Consider the following 11,875-nt stretch of genomic DNA (forward strand, 5'->3'; position numbering starts at 1 on the left):
CCATGCCTTTACCCCTCCTCCCTCCCCAAGCTGGCACTTGGGATTGGGGGAAACCAGGCACAGTTTGGGTAGAAGGATGGGTGATGGATGATAGGTGACATGATGATGGTAACAATGGTGATGGGTAATGATGATGTCAGTGGGTTCTTGATAGCAGGTGAGGATGGGATGAGATGAGATGGGATAAGTTGGTCCCTCCATCCATCACCCATCTATCCATCCACCCTCACCTGTGATGACATCAATGGAGACACGGTCGATCCTCTTCTCACCCCTCAGCCCGTAGAGGTGGAAGCGGTACCGGTGGGACGGGGACAGCCCTGGCACTGTCACCGACCGGGAGCCGCCATCGATGGGCAGGGCCTGGGGCTGGCCCTGGGCATCCCGGAACTGCAGCGTGAAGGAGTCAAAGGAGCCCTCGGGGACGCTCCAGTGCAGCTGCACAGAGCTGGGGGTGACGCTGGTGACACTGAGGTCACCCAGGACTGGCCGGGATGGACGCTGCTCTTCTGGCTCGGCTTTGGCTGCAATGGAGTGGGAACAGTGTGGGCACAGGCATCTGTCTGTCCATTCACATGGCCATCCATGTCTCCAGCCCTCCCTCCATCTATCCCTCCCTTATCCCTCCATCTCTCCATCCATCCCCTCCTCCGTTCATGTCTCCATTCATCAGTCTCTCCATCTCTCTAATCCATGTGCCATCCGTCCATCCATCCACCCATCCATCCATCCATCCATCATCCATCCCTTCCATCCATCCATCCATCCATCCATCTATCCATCCATCCATCCATCCATCCATCCATCCATCCATCCATCCATCCATCCATCCATCCATCCCAGGTATCCCAGAATCTTCTGAATTGGATGAAACCCACAAGGGTCATCAAGTCCAGCACCTGAGCTCATCCCGTCCATCAGCCCCCACATCAGTACCTGTTTTCCCCACGTCCCTCCACGGCTCCGTCAGCTTCATCCTGTCCAAGTCGCCCCATTCCAGCACTGGCACCTGGTTTCCACCTTCCCCTGCCCCCAGAGAGTGCGTTACAGAACATCCCTGCCACCCCACCTCTCACTTCCCTCCCCAGGGTGTCCCTCCCCCTCGTCCCTGTTATCCTCCTCCTTCTCTGGATGTCCCTTCCACCCATCCTCCCCATCTCCCCTGCTCCCCATCCCCTCCATCCCACCCTCCCTGGAATGTCCCTTCCCTGTCCCTGTCCCACTCCCTCCTCCCTGCATTCCCCTCACTGTGATGTTCCTTTCTCCCCTTCCCCATCCCCTCCATCCCACCATCCCTGGAATGCCCCTTCCCTGTCCTGTCCCTGTCCCACTCCCTCCTCCCTGCATTCCCCTGGAATGTCCCTTCCCTGTCCCTTTGCTGTCCTGTCCCACTCCCCATCCCCTCATTCCCACCATCCCTGGAAATTCCCTTCCCTGTCCCGTCCCTGTCCTGCCCCTGTCCCCTCACCCCTCCAACCACCTCCCTGCATTCCCTCACTCTGATGTTCCTTTCTCCCCATCCTCCCTGTTCCCCTGCCCCATCCCCACCATTGACCCTGTCCCTGTCCCTGTCCCTGTCCCTGTCCCTGTTCCTGTCCCTGTTCCTGTTCCTGTCCCTATCCCTTCCCTGTTCCCTTCCCTGTGCCTGTCCCTGTCCTTTCCCTGTCCCTGTCCCTGTTCCTGTCCCTGTTCCTGTCCCTTCCCTGTTCCCTTCCCTGTCCCTGTCCCTGTCCTTTCCCTGTCCCTGTCCCTGTCCCTTCCCCCTCCTTTCCCTGTCCCTGTCCCTTCCCTGTTCCCTTCCCTGTCCCTGTCCTTTCCCTGTCCCTGTCCCTGTCCCTGTCCCTTTCCCATCCTTTCCCTGTCCCTGTCTCTTCCCCTTCCTTTCCCTGTCCCTGTCCCTGTCCCGTCCCTGTCCCTGTCCCTGTCCCACCATCCCCACTCCCTCCTCCCTGCCTTCCCTGTCCCTGCCCCTTCCCTGTCCCTGTCCCACCATCCCCACTCCCTCCTCCCTGCCTTCCCCTCACTCTGATGTTCCTTTCTCCCCATCTCTCCTGTTCCACTCTGCAGGATGTCCCTCCCTTGTACCCCCATCCCTGAGGCCTCTTTTTCCCCCCTCTCCGTCCCCAGTGTCCCCACACCCACCTGTGTGTCCCTGTCCTGTCCCCAGGCTCGGGTGCCGGCGCAGGATGTAGGCCAGGATGGCTCGGGCCACCCCTGGCACGGTCTGGTTGCCACGCAGAGGGAAGTTGGTGGCCCGGAGGTGGCTCTCAAGACGCTGGAGCAAGGAGCCACTGTACGGGGACAGCCGGGCCACCAGGTCCTGCAGGGAGGGGATGCCTGGGGACAGGGGGGGCCACGGGGACGCTGGGGACCACGGGGGTGGAGGGGACCCTGGCGACTCTGGGGACTCTGGGGACACTGAGAAATCTGGTGACACCGGTGACTCTGGGAATTCTGGTGACACGGGTGACCCTGGGGATTCTGGTGGTGCTGGTGACCCTGGGGATTCTGGTGACACCGGTGACCCTGGGGATTCTGGTGACACCGGTGACCATGGGGATTCTGGTGACACGGGTGACCATGGGGATTCTGGTGACACGGGTGACCATGGGGATTCTGGTGACACCGGTGACCTCGCGGGTGCTGGGGATCCCAGGGACCCTCGAGCTGCTGGAGATGCTGGAACCTTGGGGGCTGCTGGTGACCCCAAAGACCCAGGTGACCCCAAGGACAAATCTGGTGATACGGGTGACACCGGTGACCCTGGGGAGCCCAGTGACCCTGGGGACTCTGGAGGTCCTCGGGCTGATGGTGCCACTGCTGGGGACCCCAGGGAGCCCTGAGGCGACCCCGGGGACCCCTCATGGTGGGGCACGGACGGGATGAGTGCTGTGGAACAAAGGGGACCCATGTCACCAATCTGTCACAGAGACTGGGGACATCCCTGTCCCGATCCCTGGGCCATCCCCACCCCTGTCCCCGTGTCCATGTTACCCCCTGTACCCATGCCCATGCCACCCCTGTCCCTGTTCCCATCCTTGTCCCCACCCCCTTGGCTGTCCCCAACCCCATCCTTGTGCCATCCCATCTCTGTTCAATGCCACACTGTCACCCTACTGTCCCCATCTCTGTGCCATTTCCACCCCTGTGCCATTCCTGACCACACACCTGGGCTGTCCCTGTCCCCATGTGGCACTGTGCTGTCCCTGTGCCATTCCTGACCTCACACCTGGCCTGTCCCTGTCCCCTTCATGGTGGCACTGTGCTGTTCCTGTGCCATTCCTGACCTCACACCTGGGCTGTCCCCTTCACGGTGGCACTGTGCTGTCCCTGTCCCCATGCCTCTCATCCCTGTCCCCATGCCCATGCCAGCCCCAACCCCATCCTTGTCCTGTCGCTGTCCCTGTCCCCATGGTGACCCCATGTCATCGCTGTCCCCATCCCTGTGCCATCCCCGTTCCCACTGTCCCTGTCCCCATGTCCCTGTCCCCATGCCACCCACTGTGCCCACACCTTTCCTTCCATCCCCACTCCCATTCCTGTCCCTGCTGTGTCCCTAACTCCACGTCTGTGCCTGTTGCCTTGTCCCCAGGTGTCCCCAGGTGTCCCTGTGGTGTCCCCAGGTGTCCCCACGGTGTCCCTGTGGTGTCCCCACCTGTGCGCAGGTGCAGGACCCTCTCTCCATCCTCACCCCCATGCCATTCCCACACTGACCCCACTCCTGTTTCCCCAACCCCTGCCCTGTCCCCACGGTGTCCCCACGGTGTCCCCAGGTGTCCCCACGGTGTCCCCAGGTGTCCCCACCTGTGCGCAGACGCAGGACCCCGGGTGCCCCCAGGTGTGGCCCCCTCCGGGCCTGGACCAGCAGCTCGAAGGGGCGGCCTGGGGACAGCCCTGTCACCGAGAAGGCGACAGCAGAGCTGGGCAGCTCGTGCGTCGTCATGGCCACGGGGTCATCCTGGGGACAGGGACAGAGTGAGGGGACGGGGGAGAACCATGGAGACACCATGGGGACACCACAGGGACACACTGGGGACACCATGGGGACACCATGGGGACACCACAGGGACATACTGGGGACACCATGGGGACAGCACAGGGACACACTGGGGACACCGTGGGGACACCACAGGGAGACACTGGGGACACCATGGGGACACCATGGGGACACCACAGGGACACACTGGGGACACACTGGGGACACCACAGGGAGACACTGGGGACACCATGGGGACACCATGGGACAGACTGGGAGAAACCACGGGGACACCAAAAGGACACACTGGGGACACACTGGGGACACATTGAGGACACACTGGGGATATCTTAGGAATGTGTTGGGAACCTGAGGGACACATTGGAGACATGTTGGGGACACAGTGAGGACAGGGTGGCGACTCGTTGGGGACACCACGGGAACACACCAGGAACGTGGTGGAGACACCACCGGGAACATGGGGGACACAGGTGAGGACACACTGGACACAGGCTGGGACATATTTGGGACACACTGGGGACAGGCTGGGACACACTGGGGACAGGCTGGGACATACTGGGGACACACTGGGGTCACACTGGGGACAGGCTGGGACACACTGGGGACAGGCTGGGACATACTGGGGACACACTGAGGTCACACTGGGGACAAGCTGGGGACAGGCTGGGACACACTGGGGTCACACTGGGCACAGGCTGGGACATGCTGGGGTCACGCTGGGGACATGCCAGGGGCATGCACATGTTTGGGACACGCTGTGGGGGACACGTAGGGGATACCATTGAGGACACCTTGGGGACACACGGGGATGATTTGGGGACATGTTGGGGTCTTCCCATTGTGGCCACACGGGTGGCTCTGGGGTCTTGGCCCTTCCATGTCCCTGTTCCCCGCTGTGTCCCCTCCTGTCCCTGTCCCACCGCCACGTGTCCCCGCTCACCAGGGGCACGAGTGTCACCCGGTAGCCATCAGGAGGGACCAGGGGCTGGGGCCAGGTGATGCGCAGGGACGTCGGCGTGCGGGAGGCCAAGCGTGGCGTCACCCAGGGCACCTCTGAGGGGACAGCAGGGACACCATGGGGACACCGCGGGGACACCACGGGGACACCACGGGGACACCACGGGGACACCATGGGGACACCCTGGGATGGGGCATCCAGGGGATGGACAGTGCAGGGACACCATGGGGACACCACAGGGACACCCTGGGGACACCACGGGGACACCCCGGGGACACCACAGGGACACCATGGGGACACCCTGGGATGGGGCATTGAGGGGATGGAGAGTGCAGGGACACCATGGGGACACCACAGGGACACCATGGGGACACCATGGGGACACCCTGGGATGGGGACACCCTGGGGACACCACAGGGACACCATGGGGACACCACGGGGACATCCTGGGATGGGGCATCCAGGGGATGGACAGTGCAGGGACACTATGGGGACACCTGTGGGATGGGGACACCCTGGGATGGGGACACCACAGGGACACCCTGGGATGGGGCATTGAGGGGATGGACAGTGCAGGGACACTATGGGACAGTGCAGGGGACACCATGGGGACACCTTGGGATGGGGCATCCAAGGGATGATGGACAGTGCAGGGACACTATGGGACAGTCCAGGGGACACCATGGGGACACCGCAGGGACACCTTGGGATGGGGCATCCAGGGGATGGACAGTGCAGGGACACTATGGGGACACCACGGGGACACCATGGGGACACCCATGGGATGGGGACACCCTGGGATGGGGCATTGAGGGGATGGACAGTGCAGGGACACCATGGGGACAGTGCAGGGGACACCATGGGATGGGGACACCCTGGGGACACCACAGGGACACCCTGGGATGGGGCATATGCAGGGGACACCATGGGGACACCATGGGGACACCCTGGCATCCAGGGCATGGACACATGCTGGGAACACCCCGTGACGTGCTGGGGCCACGACGGGACGGGGCCACTCAGGGCTGGGTGACAGGGAGCCACTGAGCAGTGGCACATGGGGACACTTGGGGACACACGGAGGTGGCACAGGAACCCCCATGGGTGGGGAGAGGAGCGGGGGGGCATTGGGAGCACTGGGATGGGAGCCCCGAGGGGCACTGGGGAACAGCTGGGAATGCACAGGATGGAAGGGGACGAGGGGGGACGCTGGCAGCGCTGGGGTGGTGGCACTGGGGGCATTGGGGGCACTGAGGGGAACTGGGGGGCACTGGGGGCAATAGGGGCACTGGGGGCACTGGGGGGCACTGGGGGGCACTGAGGGGAACTGGGGGGCACTGGGGGCAATAGGGGCACTGGGGGATACTGGCAGCGCTGGGGTGGCGGCACTGGGGGGCACTGGGGGCACTGGGGGCACTGGGGGCACTGGGGGGCACTGGGAGCACTGGGGGCACTGGGGGGCACTGGGAGCACTGGGAGCACTGGGGGCACTGGGGGGCACTGGCAGCGCTGGGGTGGCGGCACTGGGGAGCACTGGGGGGCCCTGGGGACACTGGGGGCAGCGATGTCGCAGCCGGTTCCTCTCCCAGTCAGGGGTGGGGCAGGCGGGAGGTCCCTGCGGGGTCCCGGGGGCACCTTGGGGACACCTTGGGGACACCATGGGAACACCCATGGGATGAGGACAGCCTGGGATGGGGCACTGAGGGGATGGACAGTGCAGGGACACCTTGGGGACACCTTGGGGGCACCTTGGGGACGCACCGATGTCGCAGCGGGCGCCGCCCCAGCCGGGCTGGCAGGCGGGGGTGCCGCAGTCGGGGCCGCTCCAGCCGGGGAAGCAGCGGCAGCGCCCGCGCTCGCACCGGCCCTGGTCGCTGCAGCCGCGGGGGCACGCGGCGGGGGGCGGAGCCGGGGGCGGGGCCTCGCCGGAGGGGGCGGGGCAAGGGCAGCCACCGCCCTCGGGGGGGGCACAGAGCTGCACCGAGCGGCCTGGGGGTGACACGGACAATGGGGGGACCCCCAATGATCCCCAGTGACCCCCTCCAGTGACCCCCCCCCAGTGACCCCCCAATGATTCCCAATGACCCCCCAGTGACCCCCAAATGATCCCCCAGTGACCCCCCAGTGATTCCCAGTGACCCCCCAGTGACCCCCCAATGATCCCCCCCAGTGACCCCCAATGACCCCACAGTGCCCCCCATGCCCCGCTGTGTCCCCCCTGTCCCTCATTCTCCCCTGCCCCCGTGTCCCCTCCATGTCACCAACCTCTGTCACCTGTCCCAGCCTCACGTTCTGCCATGTCCCCTCACTGCCCCTATGAGCCCCATGTCCCCAATGTCCCCCATGTCCCCAATGCCCCCCATGTCCCCCATGTCCCCAATGCCCCCCATGTCCCCAATGTCCCCCATGTCCCCAATGACCCCCATGTCCCCCATGTCCCCCATGTCCCCAATGCCCCCCATGTCCTCAATGCCCCCCATGTCCCCAATGTCCCCAATGTCCTCAATGTCCCCCTGCCCTCCCTGTGTCCCTGTCCCACCCTGGGGCTCCCCCGTGTCCCCCCTTGTCCCCTGTCACCTGTCCCAGCCTCGTGTTCTGCCATGTCCCCCCATGTCCCCAGTGTCCCCCATGTCCCCAATGTCCCCCATGTCCCCCATGTCCCCAGTGTCCCCCTGCCCTCCCTGTGTCCCTGTCCCATCCTGGGGCTCCCCCGTGTCCCCCCCTTGTCCCCTGTCACCTGTCCCAGCCTCGTGTTCTGCCATGTCCCCCCATGTCCCCAGTGTCCCCCATGTCCCCAATGTCCCCAATGTCCCCCATGTCCCCTCGCCCTCCCTGTGCTCCCTGTCCCCCCCGTGTCCCCCTCTTGTCCCCCGTTACCTGTCTCGGCCTGGGGTCCCCCCTTGTCCCCTCACTGTCCCCATGTCCCCAATGTCCCCAATGTCTCCCATGTCCCCAATGCCCCTCATGTCCCCAATGTCCCCCATGTCCCCAATGCCCCCCATGTCCCCCTGCCCTCCCTGTGTCCCTGTCCCACCCTGGGGCTCCCCTGTGTCCCCCCTTGTCCCCTGTCACCTGTCCCAGCCTTGTGTTCTGCCATGTCCCCCATGTCCCCCATGTCCCCTCGCCCTCCCTGTCCCCCCCGGTGTCCCCCCCCGGTGTCCCCCCCTTGTCCCCCGTTACCTGTCCCGGCCTGGGGTCCCCCCTTGTCCCCGCAGTGTCCCCTGAGCGCCTGCACGTGTCCCTCGAGCTCCCGCAGCCGCCTCAGCACATCGGCCAGCGCCGCCGCGCACGGCTCGGGGGCAGGGGACACCGGGGGGGACACCGGGGGCGACACCGGGGGGGACACGGGGGGTGGCACCGCCTCCCCCCGCAGCGCCAGCGCCAGCAGCAGCAGCCGCAGCTCCAGCGTCACCGGCATCGTCCTGCGGGAAAGCAGCGGGACACGGGGACATGGGGACACCCGGAGGGGACACCGCCAGGGGACATCGTGGGGACACCGCCAGGGGACATCGTGGGGACACCGCCAGGGGACATCGTGCCGACAGCTGAGGGGGGACACAGGGACATGGGGGAGGCATGGGGACATGGGGGGGGCATGGGGACATGGAAGAGGACACAGGGACATGGCGGGGGGGACACGGGGACATGGGGGGGGACACAGGGACATGGGGGGGGACAGACAGGGACACCTGTGGGGACAGCTAGGGGACACAGGCACCGGGATGAGCATGTGGGGACATCCATGGGGACACAGGGACACCAATAAAGGACACAGGGACACCTGTGGGGACATCCCTGGGGGGACAGGCACATGGGGGGACACAGGGACATGGGGGGGGGACACAGGGACACCTGTGGCGACACCTGTGGGGGACACAGGGACAGCAAGCAGGGACATCCATGGGGACACCCATGGGGACATCCATGGGGACACAGGGACATGTGGGGGGGGACACAGGGACACCTGTGGGGGACACAGGCACAGGTGTGAGCAGGCGGGGACATCCATGGGGACACCCATGGGGACACAGGGACATGGCGGGGGACACAGGGACACCTGTGGGGACATTGCTGGTGACACACAGACACCCCAGAGCCAGCACCTCCCAGTCACCGCCAGGGACCCCCCCAGTAACTCCCAGTGATTCCCAGTTCCCCCAGTCCCCCCAGCGCCGCAGTTCCCCCCATTCCCCCTGGTGCGATTCCCCCAGTCCCCCCAGTGCCCCCCAGTGCCCCCCAGTTCCTCCCAGTACATTCCCAGTCCCCTCCCGCTTCCCCCAGTGACCGCCCGGTTCCCCCCAGTTCCCCCCCGTCCCCCCCAGTCCCTCCCAGTGCTCCCAGTCCCTCCCAGTGCCCCCAATTCCCCCAGTTCCCCCAGACCCTCCTGTGCCGCCCAGTCCTGCCCAGTTCTCCCAGTCCCCCCCAGTTCCCCCAGACCCTCCCAGTGCCCCCCAGTCCCTCCCAGTCCCTCACAGTGCCCCCAATTTCCCCCAGTTTCCCACAGTTCTATCAGTGCCCCCAGTCCCTCCCAGTTCCCTCCAGTTCTCCCAGTCCCTCCCAGTCCCCCCAGTCCCCCCAGTCCCTCCCAGTCCCCCCCAGTCCCCCCAGTCCCCCCAGTTCCCCCCAGTCTCCCCAGTTCTCCCAGCACCTCCGGCCGGTCCCGCTCCCTTCTCGCTCTGCCTCGGGCGGGGTGGCCCGAGGGGGGCGGGGCCGGGGGCGGGGCCTGGGCCACGCCCTCCCCGCCCCTCCCAGGGGAGCCGCCCCCGCCCGTGTTTGGGGCGTTGCCATGGAAACCAAACAAGGGAGCGGGAACGGCTCCCAGTGACACCAGTGAGACCAGTGAGAGAAACCAGTGAGACCAGTGAGAGAAACCAGTGACACCAGTGACACCAGTGACACCAGTGAGACCAGTGATAGAAACCAGTGACACCAGTGAGACCAGTGAGACCAGTAACAGAAACCAGTGAGACCAGTGAGACAAACCAGTGAGACCAGTGAGACCAGTGAGAGAAACCAGTGACACCAGTGAGACCAGTGAGACCAGTGAGAGAAACCAGTGAGACCAGTGAGACCAGTGAGAGAAACCAGTGACACCAGTGAGACCAGTGACACCAGTGAGACCAGTGAGACCAGTAACTGAAACCAGTGAGACCAGTGACACCAGTAACTGAAACCAGTGAGACCAGTGAGACCAGTAACTGAAACCAGTGACACCAGTGATAGAAACCAGTGAGACCAGTGAGACCAGTAACTGAAACCAGTGAGACCAGTGAGACCAGTAACTGAAACCAGTGACACCAGTGATAGAAACCAGTGCTCCCACTGAGACCAGTGAGACAAACCAGTGAGACCAGTGAGACCAGTAAGACAAACCAGTGACACCAGTGAGAGAAACCAGTGACACCAGTGAGACCAGTGAGAGAAACCAGTGAGACCAGTGAGAGAAACCAGTGAGACCAGTGACACCAGTAACAGAAACCAGTGACACCAGTAACAGAAACCAGTGACACCAGTGAGAGAAACCAGTGAGACCAGTGAGACCAGTAACTGAAACCAGTGAGACCAGTGAGACCAGTAACTGAAACCAGTGACACCAGTGATAGAAACCAGTGCTCCCACTGAGACCAGTGAGACAAACCAGTGAGACCAGTGAGACCAGTGAGACAAACCAGTGAGAGAAACCAGTGAGACCAGTAACTGAAACCAGTGAGACCAGTGAGACCAGTGAGACAAACCAGTGAGACCAGTGAGAGAAACCAGTGAGACCAGTGAGACCAGTGAGAGAAACCACTGACACCAGTAACAGAAACCAGTGAGACCAGTAACAGAAACCAGTGAGACCAGTGACACATCCCAGTGCTCCCAGTGACATCAGTGACACCAGTAACACAGCAGAGTCCATCCCAGTGCTCCCAGTAACACCAGTACTGACCCAGGGCTCCCAGTGACACGGCACACTCCATCCCAGTGACACCAGTGACACCAGCATAGCCTGCCTCAGTGCTCCCAGTAACACCAGTAACATGGCACAGTCCACCCCAGTGCTCCCAGTAACACCAGTACTGCGGCACAGCCCGACCCAGGGCTCCCAGTAACACCAGTATGGCCCGTTCCAGTGACACCAGTGAGACCAGTGACAGAAACCAGTATGACCAGTGAGACCAGTAACACAAACCAGTGGCACCAGTAACACATCCCAGTGCTCCCAGTGATACCAGTAACACAGCACAGTCCATCCCAGTGACACCAGTGACACAGCACAGCCCATCCCAGTGACACCAGTAACACATCCCAGTGCTCCCAGTGACACCAGTAACATGGCACAGTCCATCCCAGTGACACCAGTAACACATCCCAGTGCTCCCAGTGACACCAGTAACATGGCACAGTCCATCCCAGTGCTCCCAGTAACACCAGTACTGCGGCACAGCCCGACCCAGGGCTCCCAGTGACACCAGTAACACAGCCCAGTCCATCCCAGTGCTCCCAGTGACACCAGTAACACATCCCAGTGCTCCCAGTGGCACCAGTAACACATCCCAGTGCTCCCAGTGACACCAGTAACACGGCCCACTCCATCCCACTCCATCCCAGTCCATCCCAGTGCTCCCAGTGCCCCGGCCCTGCCCCTCCCAGTGCTCCCAGTGCTCCCAGTTCGGGCGTGCCCGTGACTCACAGCCCCGGCAGCAACAACAACAGCGGGGGGGGGGGCACTGGGGGGGGCTCCTGGGGGGTCCCAAAAGGGCCTGGGGGGGTCGGGGAGGGACCCCCCATGTCCAGCCCCTGTCCCGTGTCCGGCCGTGTCCCCCCCGCTCCCCGATGTCCCCCCTGGTCCCCGATGTCCCCCCCCGCCCCTCCCCCTTTTGTCCCCTCCGTGTCCCCCCCCCGCCCCCGCCGAGGAATTTGGGAATTTGGGAATT

General features: G+C 63.8%; 1 protein-coding gene across 1 annotated transcript in view; it reads right to left on the bottom strand.

The window, feature by feature from the left end:
- The window catches only part of LOC129134427 (tenascin-X-like), a gene marked incomplete at its 3' end in the record, with an annotated part of 40,529 nt that extends 32,052 nt beyond the window's left edge, over positions 1-8,477 (bottom strand). Inside the window, exons 1-7 of the mRNA XM_077192521.1 lie at positions 8,136-8,477; positions 6,717-6,944; positions 4,938-5,050; positions 3,805-3,958; positions 2,143-2,889; positions 937-1,026; positions 231-524 (exon numbers count right to left, since the gene is read on the bottom strand). Coding sequence (XP_077048636.1) covers positions 231-524; positions 937-1,026; positions 2,143-2,889; positions 3,805-3,958; positions 4,938-5,050; positions 6,717-6,944; positions 8,136-8,373 — 1,864 coding nt within the window. The remainder of the gene's footprint in view (positions 1-230; positions 525-936; positions 1,027-2,142; positions 2,890-3,804; positions 3,959-4,937; positions 5,051-6,716; positions 6,945-8,135) is intronic.
- Between the last annotated feature and the right edge of the window lie 3,398 nt (positions 8,478-11,875).

Source organism: Agelaius phoeniceus, chromosome 34, assembly GCF_051311805.1.
Source record: "Agelaius phoeniceus isolate bAgePho1 chromosome 34, bAgePho1.hap1, whole genome shotgun sequence".
In the NCBI taxonomy this organism is placed as follows: Eukaryota; Metazoa; Chordata; class Aves; order Passeriformes; family Icteridae; genus Agelaius; species Agelaius phoeniceus.